Consider the following 17,380-nt stretch of genomic DNA (forward strand, 5'->3'; position numbering starts at 1 on the left):
CCGAACCTACCTCCCTCGAACCCATACAACTGAACTGACCAACCATGGGTCTGTTACATTGTTAACTTCTTTGTTTATTATTGTTGTTGTTGTTACCTTTCATTTGTTATACATCACTGAGTCTGGTGTGTTGATCTTGTTTATGTTTCATGTGAACCAGGCCTGAGCCTTAGGGGATAATATAAATAAATCTGAGGAAGTGCAGTCATATTCACGGAAAGTTATGCTGAATTTTCTTAATCGTCAAGATGCCGCTGGACTCCTGTTTATTTATTTATTTATTGCAATACATTAGCTAGACAAAGCTGTCTATAATTGCCATGCTTGCATCTGTGGCCTTGGTGGGACGAGGGAGAGTATATGGGTGTTTCTCCATTTTAACAAACCTTAAAACTGTAGTGATGAGACATCCATGTCGCAGACCCCTATGGCCGCAAAAGAAGAAACATGTTTTGTGTGCAGTGAATCTGAATGACCGTGGGATGGCACTGTTGGTCCACAGGAATCAGAAACTTATTGAACCAATTTCGTATTTTAATAGAGAAAGCCAGGAACCGCAGCAAAATTGAAGGCGTATAATTGAAATATACAATATTGGAGCCTTAGAGTTCCGGCTAGAAATCAGTTTAAACTAGTTGTTATTCTCACTTCAGCTTTCCAATGTGTAAGTAAAATTTAAGCCTTCCATCCTTCCGAGGTCGGTAAAATGAGGACCCAGCTTGCTGGGGGGTAAACGGTAATGACTGGGGAAGGCACTGGCAAACCACCCCGTATTGAGTCTGCCATGAAAACGCTGGAGGGCGTCACCCCAAGGGTCAGACATGACTCGGTGCTTGCACAGGGGATACCTTTACCTTTACCATTACTAGGTCGTTTTGGTTCTGAAGCTGTAGCCACGCGGATAGTCAAAACAACTTACCTACAAATGTAATAAATAATAATAAAATATAAATAAATTCCCCTTCTAAAGCTAGACCTGAAGAGGAAAAAAAGATTACTGGTGTCGTGTGCCAATAGGGAAGTTTCTGTGGCACTTTAAAAACTACCTGATTTTGCTACAACTCTTGTTCTTGACCTTGGAAGGGCTCGTATTCGATGACCTAGCGGACCCGTCCATCTCTCGTAATGCCTGCATGGAATTCAACCCACACACTGTGCTTGCTTCATTTGCCATTCAATCCTAGACAACAGGCTGAAATTCAATAGGTGAAGCCCTATGCCTCACAGCTTCAGCATCTGTATTTTTTTCTTGTCATGAGGCATCTTAAGAACACATTCGTAGACAGGAAAGAGCCGTTTCTATTTCAAGACAGTGGGGCAAAAACAAGCTGCTAGCCCTGCGTTCTTTACTCGCATTTAACAATCATTTCTAGGTACTTCCGATTCCCTCGCCCGCGAATGGAGAATTGTGGCAAGTCCAATCGGGAACCGGAAGTCTTTCTAGAGAACCACAAAGTTGATGGCTCCTCGTTGGGTAGGGAAGAAGCAGGCGGTCATAGGGAGTTAAAAACAGAGAGCCTGCACTTCAGGTAAAAGAATGGAAGCCGCCGCCGGCCCTGATGAGCCATTATAGGCTATTACAGCTTTACGATGAAGGTGGGACGGAAAACCAGTTGAAATTTTGGGAACAGTACTGGTGGGCGTCACCACTATATACGGCAGCTGTCAGTCTCATCGAGGCAAAGAGAAATGACGACAGACCAGTACCAAGTAGACGGGGAGCTTTACGGCAGCCATGTAGGAAAGATGTCGCTTGGTGTTTATTTTGCGACACGGAGTACTGGAAACTCCCGTCGTGCCGTACGGCAAGGCACGTCAACAGCTATGGCGGAAGGGGAGGAAGCGCCGCCGTTGAGCAGCTGGTGAGTTGCACGGTCCCTTCGTGTCGGGGGGTCGGGGGTGAGGCGGACCCCTCCCGTGATCAGCCCCCGGAGAGGCTGTAGCTCCGCCCTCTCGGTTGCCGCCGTTACCGTCTCCTCCCCCCCCCCGGCCAGAAGCCCGCCCACCCCCTCCCTGGCCGTCCAGGTGGCCGGTAGAATTTGAACTGCCTGCGGGGCGCCTGCCCTGGTCGCGTCCTTCGTCCCTGCCTCGGTATTTCGGGCGCTTTGGGGGCGGGAGGGCTGAGGGGGCCAGTTCATCCGGCTGCCTCGAGATGGAAAAGAGGAACAAGCCCCGAGTTGGCTTAAAAGGCAGCGTTGTCTCCTCTAGGCCACTTTTCCCGGGGCTCCAGCTCTTCCACAGCAGAGCCCGGGATTCCTGGAGGGGGAAACTAGATGCTTCAATCACACTCCGCCTCCCGAGGCAGTCTACTTCGGATTGCTAGAGGCTACAACATCTGGAGCCGTCTGTCACCTGCATGCTTTGCATTGCTGGCTCGCCGGGTGCAGTTGGCTGCCCGCTGCTGGAAATAGAGGGTGGGATTTGATGGTGTGGTCGACTAGGGAGTAGGGGGTCAGCAGAGATTTGTTTTGTTTCCTTTCGTTTTGATATCCCACTTGGACAACTTTTCTGCTTCCCCAGAAAGCAACAAGAAAACACCTAAACACTCTCACCTATTACTATAGATCAGGTGAGGCCAAACTGCATACTGCTGGCAGGAGCTCATGAGAATTGTATCCCATGGACATCTGGAGAGCTGCAGTTTGGCCACCCCTGCTGTGGGTGCAAATGACTGATTCCTTAAGCCAGTGGTCCCCAACCTTTTTATCACCGGGGGCCACTCAACGCTTGACAATTTTACTGAGGCCCGATGGGGGGGGGGTACTTTACTCCTCTACTCTCAACCATTGCCCTAGCGCTCTCTGATCGCTATGGTAATGTTTAAACATCCCTTCAACATAAGATACAGACACACCACAACAATGAACATAAGGAACATTTTATTTTCATGGAAATTTTAACTCATGAAAATGACAAATCAATGGGAACCCTGAGCTTGTTTCTCTGCAACAAGATAGTCCCATCTGGGAGTGATGGGAGACAATGACACCTGAAGTGTGTTGTAAAGGACCAGGGGGGGGGGGAGAAGGAGTCCTTCAGGGCCCACCTCCAATTAGTCGACGGACCACATGTGGTCCGCAGCCCATAGGTTGGGGATCGCTACCTTGAGCCATATTTCTAGAAAATGGGGTTGGTACTAATATACCAATGAGCCTCTTGTGGCGCAGAGTGGTAAGGCAGCCGTCTGAAAGCTTTGCCCTGAGGCTGAGAGTTCAATCCCAGCAGCCGGCTCAAGGTTGACTCAGCCTTCCATCCTTCCGAGGTCGGTAAAACGAGTACCCAGCTTGCTGGGGGGTAAACGGTAATGACTGGGGAAGGCACTGGCAAACCACCCCGTATTGAGTCTGCCATGAAAACGCTAGAGGGCGTCACCCCAAGGGTCAGACATGACCCGGTGCTTGCACTGGGGATACCTTTACCTTTACCTTTTTACTAATATACCTAAATCCTGGCCTTGCTTTTCTGAAATCAAACCCAACAGACTCTAATATTTCAGACTCAGACAGTTTCTGAATCAATGTTTTACAGGGTCATCGTAAGCAGAATTCAGTGGATTTAAAATGCTATAACCTTGCCTAAGATACACACAGAGACAATATTTTATTATAAATATATAAATATGCATATATGTATATCTATATCTATAGATATATAGATATTTGCTATATCTATAGATATATAGATATTTGCTTGCACATACAGTTGTGAATGAACTCTTTACTGATTGTATTGGATAGATGTCAGCAATATTTGGTTCTGTCCATTCATTGTGTATGTGTGACTCCTGTTGGTTTTGTGCTTTGATGTATAAAAGCATGATCTTGGGTTTACTTCTAGACACTTCTAGAGAGCCAGCTTGGTGTAGTGGTTAGGAGTGCAGACTTCTAATCTGGCAAGTTGAGTTTGATTCCCCATTCCCCCTCCATGTGCAACCAGCTGGGTGACCTTGGGCTGTTCTGACTGACCAGTAGGAATATCAGGGCTCTCTCAGGCTCGCCTACCTCATGGGGTGTCTGTTGTGGGGAGAGGAAAGAGAATGCGAATGTAAGCTGCTTTGAGACTCCTTCGGGTAGAGAAAAGCAGCATGTAAGAACCAACTCTTCTTCCTCCATAGTTTGTGATCATTGATTTCTAATACTAAATATAATGCCTTTTTTGTTTATATATAGTGAAATCAGTGGTGTCTTTTTGATGCATGGCATACACCATCATCCGGTATCACTGTATTTCTGTGATTCAGTAGTTCTCAAAAATGATAGCCAAATAGTTAATTTATAGACTTGGGACATCTTTTCAACAAACAACTGTATTTAGTCATATTAATAGCAAAGGTTGCTGCTGTTAGTTCTAAATACTAGTATGTGTTACAAAATATTTTATTTATGTATTTATTCATTTAATTTATATACCCCCTCACAGAGTGCACGTTCTAAGCAGAGTTATACTTTTCTAAGTCCATTGGATGAATGAGTATAACTGTGCTCAAAATTGTAGATAGCCACAGTAAAATGTAGTAGCGTGTTTAATGGTCACCATATTTCAGACCTAGCTTTTTACATTCAAGCAGAGGTCTTACTTAGATACTTTGATGAGCATCTTAATGCAATGCATGTACTTAAGCACATTTGGGATTATTTGAAAACATACTAAACCAACTGATTCTAACACCATTGAGCACATGATGAATTTCAGGTATAAGACCCAATTCAGTTTTTCAAAATCTATAGTCCTATTATGCTAACAATTGAAGAACAAGGGAAATATCCCCATTTCTCCCTCCCGGCTGTTCCCATATGATGTTTTTTACCACTGGGAAATTGTGATGAACTCCACCAATATACTCTGGACCTGTTTGCACTGTTGTACTGTTGCATTGTTTATATTGTTTATACTGTTATATTGTTATATGGTTACAACAATTGGTATTATTGTATGGTTATTCACATGTTATAGACTGTTTCATGTACTGTTCTTATGTTCTTATGTAAACCGCCTTGAGCCTCCGGGGAGGGCGGTATATAAATATAATCAACAAACAAACTTCATTCTCAGCATGCAGAGTCACAATTCTGTTGTGTTTTCTAAAACTAATAGAATTTGAAGTTAGCTGAATGAAAGAATACCTAAGGGAAGCATGGGTGCTGTGTGATAAGCCGATGAGTAAATGCAGTGAGTAAATGCAGTGAATAATACTATCAGTTTGTCAAAGGGCACTGTGACTTGGAAGTGGCTGTTTTATTACAGGGTGTAAAACTGACTAAATTCCAAGGTCAGACTCTAGTCTTCATTATCTTGTAAATTACCTGTGTTTTAACTAAGCACAGCATTGTTGATTTGGGCTTCAGTACTGGAATCAGTTATTTTGTAGGCTATTAGACGTGGATTTCTGTGCATCTTTTACACTTGATTTAATTGCATCCAGCTTGTTGTTGTTAGGTGCGAAGTCGTGTCCGACCCATCGCGACCCCATGGACAATGATCCTCCAGGCCTTCCTGTCCTCTACCATTACCCGGAGTCCATTTAAGTTGGCACCGACTGCTTCAGTGACTCCATCCAGCCACCTCATTCTCTGTCGTCCCCTTCTTCTTTTGCCCTCAATCGCTCCCAGCATTAGGCTCTTCTCCAAGGAGTCCTTCCTTCTCATGAGGTGGCCAAAGTATTTGAGTTTCGTCTTCAGAATCTGGCCTTCTAAGGAGCAGTCCAGGCTGATCTCCTCTAGGACTGACCGGTTTGTTTGCCTTGAAGTCTGAAGTAACAGGTTTGCTGGGTCGTGGAAATTCGATTGATGTCATTTACTTGGATTTTAGTAAAGCTTTTGACAAGGTTTCCCATGATGTTCTGATGGATAAGTTGAAGGCCTGCAATCTGGATTTTCAGATAGTTAAGTGGATAGGGAATTGGTTAGAGTAGCGATCCCCATCCTGTGGGCCGCAGACCACATGTGGTCCTTCTACTAATTGGAGGTGGGCCCCGAAGGACGCCTTCTCCCCTCCCCCCGGCCCTTTACTTCATCCCCCCTGGCCCTTTACAACACACTTCGGGTGTTGCAGAGAAACAAGCTCAGGGTTCCCATTGATTTGTCATTGTCATGAGTTAAAATTTCCATGGAAAAAAAAAATGTTCCTTATATTCATTGTTGTGGCGTGTCTGTATCTTATTTTGAAGGGATGTTTAAACATTACCATAGCGATCAGAGAGCGTTAGGGCAGTGGTTGAGAGTAGAGGAGTAAACTACCTCCCCCCACTGGGCCTCAGTAAAATTGTCAAGCGTTGAGTGGTCCCCGGTGATAAAAAGTTTGGGGACCACTGGGTTAGAGAACCACACTCAAAGAGTTGTTGTCAATGGTGTTTCATCAGACTGGAGAGAGGTGAGTAGCGGGGTACCTCAGGGCTCGGTGCTCGGCCCGGTACTTTTTATCATATTTATTAATGATCTAGATGAGGGGGTGGATGCTTAGGGCTGATCCTGCGTTGAGCAGGGTGTTGGACTAGATGGCCTGTATAGCCCCTTCTAACTCTATGATTCTAAGTCCAAGGGACTCCCAAGAGTCTTCTCCAGCACCAGAGTTCAAAAGCCTCAGTTCTTTGTCACTCAGCCTTCCTTATGGTCCAACTTTCGCAGCCATACATTGCAACTGGGAATACCATAGCCTTGACTAAACGCACTTTTGTTGGCAGGGTGATGTCTCTGCTTTTTAGGATTGCATTTAGGAATGCTGTCTAGATTGCCATAGCTTTCCTCCCCAGGAGCAAGCGTCTTTTAATTTCTTTGCTGCAGTCCCCATCTGCAGTGATCTTGGAGCCCAGGAAAATAAAATCTGTCACTATCTCAATTTCTTCCCCATCTATTTGCCAGGAATTGAGAGGGCCGAATGCCATCATCTTTGTTTTCATCCATGATCTTTGTTGCATCCAGCAGTGGATGGATTATTACCATGTTCTTTTGAATACTTCATAATAATGCTATAATTGGTTATTATTAGTATTTATACTGAAACAGCATTTAGTTTATTTACATTATTTATGCCCTTCTTTTCTCTTCAGTGTTACTCAAAGAACACACTGGCCAAGGGAAGCCTGGCTGCTTCCTTCAAACCTCAATGGGTGCCAGAGGAAGTAGTGGTGGATGTCATGGCATCCAATGGCTAACCATTACACTTTGCCAGCCTACCACTTTTTACCCCTTAGCTCGGTTGGTGTGCCTATATGTATTTATTTGTTTATATATTTTATATAATTGTCTTATTCATATTTGTATTGTAAATGCTGTTTCACTGGAAAACATAGAATGTTTAAAATAAAATATTACGAACAAAGCTACAGTATCTATGGCAAAATACTGCAAAAATGTAGCAGATGATCAGCACATCAGGCACTGCAATACTCTGTTTTGAATTTTTTATTCTTGTATATGAAATGCAAGTACAAACAAAAATAACATGACAAAAGCATGTATTCTCAAACTATAGATACATAGGAATGACTTACTAGAAAACAATGACAAAATAATTGCATCATTATTCATGATAGTCAAGGTTTTAGATCTTCCAAATCACAAAGATTCCATAAAGACAAATAAATACAATCAAGCCTTTACCATGGTTAACTCCATAGGGTACAAGAGTTCCAACAGCACTTATTGTACTGGTCTGAATGACTTCAAATAAAGTGTGTGTTAGGGACAAGACTTCCTTCTGCTGTAAATGTGACTTAATCATATCCTCCTTTAAAAGTTCACAATTTTTCTAAGAATGCCTTCCTATTGGGTATTCTGTTCCCACTATTTGGCAAATTCTGATCTAACTGCTCTCACCACATACAATACATAGGACTGAAATGATTGTAGGGTGTGATGTAATACCTGGAATGTCTGGAATGTAAAGCTGTTCCTTTGCAGAGAAATGCCTTCATTTTTTGGCATGCATATCACACATGGAAATAAATGAAAAGCAATATTTTTGAACATGACAGTTGAATTGACAGAGGCTCAAACTCTGCTGTCACAGAGGAGATTAATGCACCATCACATCCATGAGCAGCCTTTAAGCAAGCATTGCTTCATACTACATAGAAATAAATTTTCTAAGGTTCCAGCTGGTTGAGTAATTGGGCATGTCTCTGAAGAAGCAGCATAGAAATATCCTAAATAAATAATGAGTTGTTTTGAAACAAGTGCTCATTACAGTGAAATCAGGAAACAAAGAGAGATGACAGAGAGGGTGGGGTTCATTTTTTGTAATATTTTCTTGGGTAACAACTTCCTATGGATTAAGAACAAATGGGGAAAGGTCTAGGATACTTTACTCTTTGAAGTGTTGCAGGGAGCGACATTTTTACTTACAGGAGCATTAAAAAGGTGATCCTTCTCCTACCCCAATTAGTAATGCCAAGCCATTCTTTTTTTCCTTAGGAGTATTTGTTTGTTATAGAACAAATTGTAGCAGGTTCTATGAAAATTTTAATAATAATTAAACAGTAATTTGTTATCTAATTCAGCATGTTTATTTGACGTGTTTAGTAGATCAAACTAAAAAGTGTTGTTAATTTTCCCTGCTATATAAACTTCTGCAAAGTTTTCCCCAGACTATGGGACCCAAAGAAGATACCCCCATTCTGCATTATTTCCAGGGTGGGGTGTTTAAAGGGCTCATAGTCCCTTTACATACTTCGAGCCGCAGCTTCGGTTTAGAGTAAACTTTTAATGGTTTGTCCAAGTTAAGAGTTCACCCAGAAGGCATTTAAAAGGACAGCAATCCCTTCAAATCCCTTTTAAATTCAGCTATCCAGTGGTCCTAAATACCAATAAGGTATTTTTGGATTTTTTCCCCCAGCTTAGATTAGTCAAATGTACACCCTTAGTTAACACATGATACCATAATAGAATTGATAGGCAAGTTGTCACCTCTGTAGTGGCATCCTTGGCCTTATGGAATGAATGATATGCCAAGAGACCAATGTGTTCATCCTTTATGAAAATCAGGGTCGGTGTTGATATTCTCCTGTCAGGTTTGCATCATAAATATTACAGTGTTTAATTCCTGATCTGCCTCTTTTCCTCTGCTGGACTTGCAGAGTACTTCAGTATCAGTATCAGTAAAAATACTAAAAAGGAAACTTCTTTGAAAGAGCTGAAACAAATGGGTTCCTTTCTAAGTTCCTGTAAGAAGAATTGAAGCAGAGAGTGAATGTAAAGATTACTTTTTCTAGATTTCAGTTTCAGCAATGTATGATATAAGGGAGAGGAACAATGAAAGAAATAAAATGTCTTTAGAGCAATTGAGTTTGGTCTTAATCAAATTAAGGAATTAATGTATATAGAATTGTATTAAGAGATGGAAAAACTGGTGTTTTCTTAAATAAGGTTCTCCCCCCCCCCCCAGGGTAAATGACCTTGCAGAAGCACTTGACGAAGGCGGCTGTGATCTTGAAACTGTTCGAAACATAATTCAAGGGAGGCCTCTGCTTGATTCTCTAAGAGCCAAGGTCTGGAAGGTAATGTTCATAACCTGATGGGATGTTTCCCTGGAAGTGACAGGGATTTGTATCAGAGATTCAGATCTATTTTCAAAGAGCTAGGGTGGACCTATTGTACCTTTCTAGGCATCTTTATAGTTTTAATTACCAAACTAATAATGCCACATCTGATTTAGATAAAGAGCACAAATTCGGCTTTCTTGTAAATTTTAAAATTACGTTTATTATAAATCAGAAAAATCAAACCACAGCAGCCCATGTTTCAAGTATCTGAGCTTCATGCTCTTGTTGCAGTGTATGCTTGCCTTCTTCAGGTGCCTTTTTAGGGCCACGCTTGTGCCCTAATGCACCAATATATTTAACAGTAAACTGATGGGCATTTTTAAACTTGACAAGCCACTTCATCAGTGGGCAGCTGGATTCAGAGAGGTGTGCTTACTTTTGTTTGTCTGCTATGTCTGTGCTTTAAAACTATGTCCAAGTGGTTTTTCTTTCTAAAGTGTTTCAAACTCCATGTTTGCAAGAGTTTAATGTGTTTATAGTCAGGGTGGGGGGCAGCTGGGAGGAGTGACTTGGAACAGGGAAAAGGATTGACTGTAATTTCCTTGCTTTTCTTTGCTCGGTTGTCCTCTTCTGACTTTTCCACTTTAAAAGGCCATTGAACAATTGTTGCACACATTTGCATGTCACTTGTGCTATAACCCTTGAACACAGGGGCAGCAGATCCTACTCTGCTTATTTAATAATGTTCATTTAATTCAAGGCTGAAGTTAGCATTCTCTAAATAATGTAGGCTTTGTTCTAGTCAGAAATTGTTACGTTAATTACTGCAAATAAATGTTGAGGAAGCTTATTCCAGAACATTCTGTAATTTACAACAATGTACTTTTCATGGCTTCTAGCATCAGAATGTGAAAATGCTTATTTTAAAGTGTGGTTGTTCCTTTTTCTCCTTTTTAGATTGCTTTGAATGTCGTGGGCAAAGGGGATAGTTTGGCATCCTGGGATGGTTGTTTAGATCTTCCAGAACAGACACTGATTCATAAAGACTGTCAAGAACTGATTGGTAAGACATAAGTTCCGTTTAGGTCAGACAAGTGGACCTTTTTGTTGGCAGGCTTATGGAATTTATTTATTTAGGTGCATTTTGTCCCACAAATCTGAAGGTAGCATACCCTGTTCTCACCTCCTCCATTTTATCGTCACCGCAGCCCTACTGTAAATGCAGTAGGTTTTACTGAGAGAGTAAGTTTACTCCAGGTTCATCCTGCAAGCCTCATTGTTGAGCAGAGAGTTGAACATGGGTTTCTCAGCTACCAAGGCCAACCCTCTAACCAACTGGCCTTCATATACTGGCTTTGATTCAGTTTTGATTCGGTTCAGTTTAGTCAGATGCAATGGGGGCCCATAGCTTGATGTAGTGGTTAGGAGTGCGGACTTCTAATCTGGCATGCTGGGTTTGAATTTGCGCTCCCCACATGCAACCAGCTGGGTGACCTTGCGCTCACCACAGCACTGAGAAAACTGCTCTGACCGAGCAGGAATATCAGGGCTCTCTCAGCCTCACCCACCTCACAGGGTGTCTGTTGTGGGGAGAGGAGTGGGAAGGAAATTGTAAGCCGCTTTGAGACTCCTTCAGGAAGAGAAAAGTGGCATATAAGAACGAACTCTTCTTCTTCACTCTATGATTGAATTTTATTTATTTACATACCCTGTTTTTGGAGGTTTTCATTCTACTTGGTTGTATATGTGAAATAAGTAATGATTATTTTGGTTTGAATAAACTTAAAATGTTTTGTTTGTTTTCAGATCAGTTGGCAGTGCCAGAGGAGGATAAATCAGTATTACTTCTGGATATAGAATCTGTGGTTACCTTTTACTGTAAATCTCGTAATGTTAAATATAGTTCTAGCCTTAGATGGACCTATCTACTTAAACCTCTGGTACATCTCCAACTTCCACGAAGCGACTTGTACAACTGCTTCTATGCTATCATGAATAAGTACATTCCCAGGTAAAAAAATAACACTCCATTTGTATTTGGTGTAAAATGTGATTTCTTCCCCTCTATACTCTTCAAAGTAGAAAGTATGGACCTCTCCACATGCCATAAATACAGTAAAATGCTTACCTGCTGAAGATTCTACATTTTTGGCGTTTCATATGACATTGCCAACATCTAGCATCCAAGCAGCAAACCGCTAGCAACATCCTCCATTTTAAACCGCTAGCTGGGAAATCTCATAAAAGGGATTCCCCAAGCTAAAAAGTGCTTGCTAGAGGAGAGCAACCAGCAGGCCACACGCTAAAGAACTGTGTGAAGAAGTGCTATCTCCAGCTTCAATGTGCTATCTCGCCCTCACACCCACCTCCCTTCTCCCATGGGCAGGGTTCTTTTTGGGTTTTTTTAAGCAAACTGCCTGGAACAACGAATGGACATAAAAGCGTGCAGGCAAAGCAATTTTTCCCCCAAGTAGTCACACAAAGCATGCCTCTCTAGAGCCCCCCCCCCCCCAAAATCAGGAACGAGATTTTGTTTTTTTCAGTATCGAGACTCATGAGTCCATAATGGGTTGCATTCAAAAAGCACTAGGCATCTATAGTTAGATGCATTGGCATTTCAACAGCAAAGTTTTGCATTTTTTTTTAAGTTAGCGGGCATCACAGGCCCTTTAGAAGGCTGTGAAAGGGGATTGTTTGCCTGGCTTGTTTGACTGGCGGAAGAGAGTCTTGTGTAAAGCATGTTGCTCTCTTCCACCATTTCAAGCAGGCAAAGAGCATGAAAAAGCGGCAGACAGAAGTGAGAGAAGGTGAATAATGTCCGGAGGTGTGATTTAGTGCTATGCCATTATGCTGGTGTAATACTGTTTTTTAAGATGTGGGGGAAAGCTCTATGTTTTCTTTTGTCTTTTGTTATCCTATTTGAAGAACAGGATAACATTCTCTCATCTGTATCTGTGTTGTGATGTGCTTTCTATTGTCACAAGATTAAGATTAAGACTGCCAAATTCACATGACTCTTTTATCACAAGCCTGTATTAATGTGTGTGAGAGAGATCTAAGTGATGTATTTACGTAGTTAAAATTTTTGCATATCATTATCATTGTGGCTATTTTCTCAAATACCCTCTCCCACTCTTTTCTTCTAGGGATTGTTTTCTGAAAGGGAGACCATTTCATCTCTTTAGGCTGCTACTCCAGTATCATGAGCCTGAACTCTGCTCCTTTCTTGACACCAAAAAGATAACACCTGACTCGTACACACTCAACTGGGTAATAAAGTGAAAGTAGGGAAACATAATGAAAAATAAACTTCTATAGTAATATGTAAAGTATTGAAAAAATGTATGCATAGTTTGTGAGGGGATTTTTTTGTTTAAAATTTCCATTTGCTAATAGGCATTATATGCACATAAGCTTTCATGTATTGAATGCTGTGTCTTTAATGTCCTGCAGTAAATGTAACATTTAGAATTTGCACCTAGATTTATTTTTATTAAGTAGAAGCTGCAGAATGTGCACACCTAAGACAAGCCTGTTGGATCTAAGACCTAAGACAAGCCTGTTGGAAGCAGTAACATTTTCTTACTGTATTGTGGACTCAGGGAGCTGCCATGCACAGCTACTAATGCTCTGTCTCAAGAACACCTTGCCACAGCAATCCATGCGACAGTCATCTTCAGATTGGATTTCTGTAATTCACTCTATGCGAGCCTGCCTTTGTCCTTGACCCAGAAACTGCAGCTGGTGAAAAATGCAGTTGCTAGGGTTCTTTCTGGAGCTCACATCCAGCTAGTGCTGAGGCAGCTGCATTGGTTATCAGTTGAATACCAAATCAATTTCAAGGTTCTGTTTTTGACCTTTAAGGCCATTCACAGTCTGGGCCTGATGTATTTGAGGAACAGTTTAACCCTCTATGCCCCCTTGCTGGGCTTTGCACTTTGCAGGTACAAACAGGTTGGAGGTCCCTGGCCCTCATGAGGCTTGCCTGGCCTTGACCAGGGTCAGGGCCTTTTTTGTCCTGGCCTCTGCCTGGTGCAGTGTGCTTTCGGGAATGCTGAAGGTCCTGACAGAACTTCTACAGTTCTGCAGGGCCTGCAAGATGGAGCTCTTCCACCAAGCATTTGGTTGAGGCCAGGGTGTGAAAGATCTGGACCCTCCTTCCCCAATTCCCTCTGGTGCCTTTTGGTATCCTGTCTCAGTTACATTTTCTGGGGCACATACAGCAGCAAATTGGAGGCTTAGTAAAGGAGGGTGGGAGGGGGTGGGAAGGGGATCTTAATGTTATATTTTATTGATTTTATTGTGTCTTATTGTTTGTTATAAGCCACCTTAGGCTAACTGGCTAGGAGCGGTGGCATAGACAATAGACTACAAGTATTTGGTGACAATATGGCAGCATTTATTCTGTATAGTTAATAAAGCATTGGTGGAGCATGGGAATTGATCCAGTGTTGGGCAACCTGCCCTGCTACCCAATAATCACACCTGCAGTCCATTTACTGGAGAATAAAACCATGGAGTGGCAAGACCCGAGGGTCCATGTGAATGCCAGCTGTTATGTGATCCCATCACCATCTGATGGCGGAAGCCAGCTGGCAGGCCCTGCCATGTGGCTATGTGTCCCCACCCCCAAAGCCACTTAAAGTCCAGAAACTGAGGTGAGCACACAGGCACAGCCTCCCCCTTACCCATCAAAATATCCATCTCAATGCTCAGGCTGCCCAAATTATGATAAGAATTGCAATACAACATAATATAAAATAACCCAGAATGTTTGCACATTAAAAACAGGAAGAGAGGGCAAGCCAATATGGCAGAACAGAGGGTGAACCAGCTGCAGTGCTAAACATAAATAACCAATGGGTCATCTCTGCCCCACCCAACGATTGAAGCTGCTGGCCAGCCCATGTAGCCAGACCCACCCATGGACGCTGAGAGCAGCTTGAGGCACACTTCCTCTCACTTGTCCTCTTCCCAAGCTGCAACACGCAGTGACTGGTAAATTGGTGCCACATTTTATAAGAAGTAACTCATAACTAAATATATTTGGGGTTGCCTATATACTTTTCTCTGTAGGGCAAATGCTTTTGTTAAAATAAACTGATCTAATGGGACACCGGCAGGATTTAGTGTGACCGGGGCGCAACCAGAAGCGGCGCCAGGATAGCCGCGTGCATAATCGGTTACTCTGGGTTTTGCCGCCGTCGCACCCCGCCCCGTGCATAACCGGTGTGCTTCACGTCTTCCCCTTCCACGTTTTCCATGTGACCCGAAATCGCCGTTTCAGCGGCCGTGCATAATGGGCCACTCAGAGTCAAGCTGCATATCAGTTATACTGCTAAGTCTTCCACAAGAAATATACTGCCCTCTATTTATCCAGTCATCTAGGATTTCTGTCATTTGCTTGAAATCTTTCTCACTTGCACATACTGAGTCCAGTGGGATTTAAGATCTGGTTAACCAGACCGTATAAATAGATATCTAAGTCTTTAATCCCTACATTATCAGCAAATTTATGCTACTGAAATAATGCCTGGCTTCCTTTTCATTCTCTTCTTTCCAGCTTGGCAGCTTATTTTCCTGCTACTGTTCCTATGAAGCCACTCAAGCAATATGGGATGGCTACCTTCAGCTAGCTGATCCATTCTTCATTTATTTCCTAATGCTTATCATGCTTGTTAATGCAAAGTAAGTATATAATTACTATGTGATGCAGCTTATTTTTTTGGCTTTTCATGTTGCTGCTTCATTTATCCAATATATCCTTGTTGTCTCTTTCCAGAGAAATGATCTTAGGACAAGAATCACACAGCAAAGAAGAAACCATACGTAAGTTGGTCCTACAGGACTCTGATTTTATCTTGCTATGAAGATGTTACCTTTCAATACAGTATAGCAGTATTAAACACTAAGATGTCCTACTCATACAGGTGGAAGGGTTCAGCAGATATTTAATTCCCCCACTGCTCTGTACAGGACTTTAAAAGCATTAACTGTGTGTCTAAAAAAAAATCTGTTATTCTGGCTGGAGCCCCTCAAACTTTCTCAGTCCAGTTTGGCCATCTTTGTATGATATCTTTCAATTTCTGTGAGTTTTATTTCCATGGAGGTTCTCACTACATTGCTTTGTGTTTTGGTAACCCTTCTTTGCTTCAAGTCCAGAACAAGAAAAATATTTTACTTACAACTTGTCATAAGGACATGCTCTAGGAAAACCCCAGCACCTTCTGGCCTCTTGCAGGGCCAGATAGAAAGTATCTCAAATAAAGATAATTCCAGCTGTCAAATGAACCCTGTTTGCAGTGTTTTGTTTAAATGTCCAAAGTCCTAATTTTCTTATGCTCCTTGCTTTCAGAATTTCTAGAAAGATCACCTGCCAGTTTGGAGGTTGAAGATATAGAAGACCTTTTCTCTTTGGCACAATATTACTGTAGCAAAACTCCAGCTTCCTTCAGGAAGGTAACAGTCAGACACTTGGGAACTTTTCTGTAGGTGCAAAACAATCAGATTTTATTTGTGAAAGATAATGCAGCAGGATTCAGTAACAGTAATGTGCTGGGGCTCAGCGACACCGAGATAGGTGGTATAGAAAGCTAATAATAAAAAAGCCTTTCACAAATATATGTTGCCATATTAATTTTACTGTTAATTCTTTGTAGCCAAAGATGATGATAAATGCTTCAGAGTTTTTTTACTGCTATAATCACAATACAGAACCTGTGGAGGTTATTTCAGCATGAGTTTCTACTGTTGAGTCAATTATGCCAAATTTGACCTTGGCATGGTATATTGAATTAACTCTTTGCCTCTCTGGAGATGTGGCTTTTTTCTTTTTGGATCTGTGACTGTGCAGCATTTTTCAACTGCTTCTGGTGCCTATTGCAATTTGGAACCCATCCTGGAGCAGCCTGTGCCAAGATTCCAATGATTTTGAAAAGCCATTGATTTTTAGGTTATGTAATAGTTTGCATTTGTTCCAGAATTACATTTAATTTCCAATGAGCTGCATCCACTTTCACAATGCAAAAGACAAATACAGTTGAAAAATACAATTTCATACTTGTAACATTCTTCTTGGAAACATGAAGATTACAGGGCTGAAAACTGGGAGCTCAAATCTCACGTTTCTAGGCATATGCACCAATTTTTATTCTGTATTTTTAATTCTGGTATTCTGTTTGGCAGTGCTGTAATATTGACATAAGCCCGGGCAGGTGGCATCTAATGACTGAAAGATGTATACATATAAAAGCAAATAAAATATTATAAGGATTTTATTTTCATAATTGTATTATAATCGGCATCTGAATTAACATATTCTTGGATGAAACAGATAGCAAATTATTTCTCAGTTTTCATATTTAGATACATATAAAGCTTGGATAGGTATTATTGTAGTCTTGTCTTGTGGGAGACAAAATCCTGTGAAATGTAAAGACTTCAGAGAATCAAGCAGATTCCCCCCTACACACAATTGTTTTCATTATGAAAACTGCTAAAGAAGCCCAGGTACTACATGAACAGTGCAGTTCTAAATCCATTGTAATCAGTGATTTTGAAAAGCATTGATTTTTAGCTTACGCAATGGTTCCAGAATTACGTTTTAATTTCCAATGTGCTGCATCCACTTCCACAATGTCAGTGAGTTTAGAGTAACTGTTTAGGGTTGTCCTATAAAACTAACACAAATAATGTGCCACTGTGCCATGCAGTAACTGAAGATGTTATTTCTAGTAGATCTGGAATAGCCTTTCCATGTGAGCAGCTGTCAAATCTCCTAGTCAGCACAGAGGAACTGATGGTAACAATTGCAGTACCCACATCCCAGGTTTATAAGGGGCATGGTAGGGCTTTGGTACTTGTGCTAGCAGTGAATTGGATCTGTTACATCCATTTATTCAT

At 41.8% G+C, this 17,380-nt stretch overlaps 1 protein-coding gene across 3 annotated transcripts in view; it reads left to right on the forward strand.

Annotated features, from left to right (window-relative positions):
* Positions 1 to 1,521: 1,521 nt before the first annotated feature.
* TBC1D23 (TBC1 domain family member 23) overlaps positions 1,522 to 17,380 on the forward strand; it is a 34,384-nt gene continuing 18,525 nt past the window's right edge. Inside the window, exons 1-8 of one of the 3 annotated variants that reach the window (XM_077342061.1) lie at positions 1,522 to 1,862; positions 9,382 to 9,493; positions 10,436 to 10,541; positions 11,285 to 11,489; positions 12,625 to 12,748; positions 15,042 to 15,166; positions 15,261 to 15,307; positions 15,834 to 15,937. In XM_077342061.1, the coding sequence (XP_077198176.1) occupies positions 1,690 to 1,862; positions 9,382 to 9,493; positions 10,436 to 10,541; positions 11,285 to 11,489; positions 12,625 to 12,748; positions 15,042 to 15,166; positions 15,261 to 15,307; positions 15,834 to 15,937 (996 nt within the window). In that variant the 5' untranslated portion in view covers positions 1,522 to 1,689. Of the gene's footprint in view, positions 1,863 to 7,086; positions 7,194 to 9,381; positions 9,494 to 10,435; positions 10,542 to 11,284; positions 11,490 to 12,624; positions 12,749 to 15,041; positions 15,167 to 15,260; positions 15,308 to 15,833; positions 15,938 to 17,380 lie in introns of those variants that run through there. The other 2 variants (XM_077342062.1, XM_077342063.1) reach the window with 2 other exon arrangements.

This window comes from Paroedura picta, chromosome 6 (genome assembly GCF_049243985.1).
Source record: "Paroedura picta isolate Pp20150507F chromosome 6, Ppicta_v3.0, whole genome shotgun sequence".
Classification (NCBI taxonomy): Eukaryota; Metazoa; Chordata; class Lepidosauria; order Squamata; family Gekkonidae; genus Paroedura; species Paroedura picta.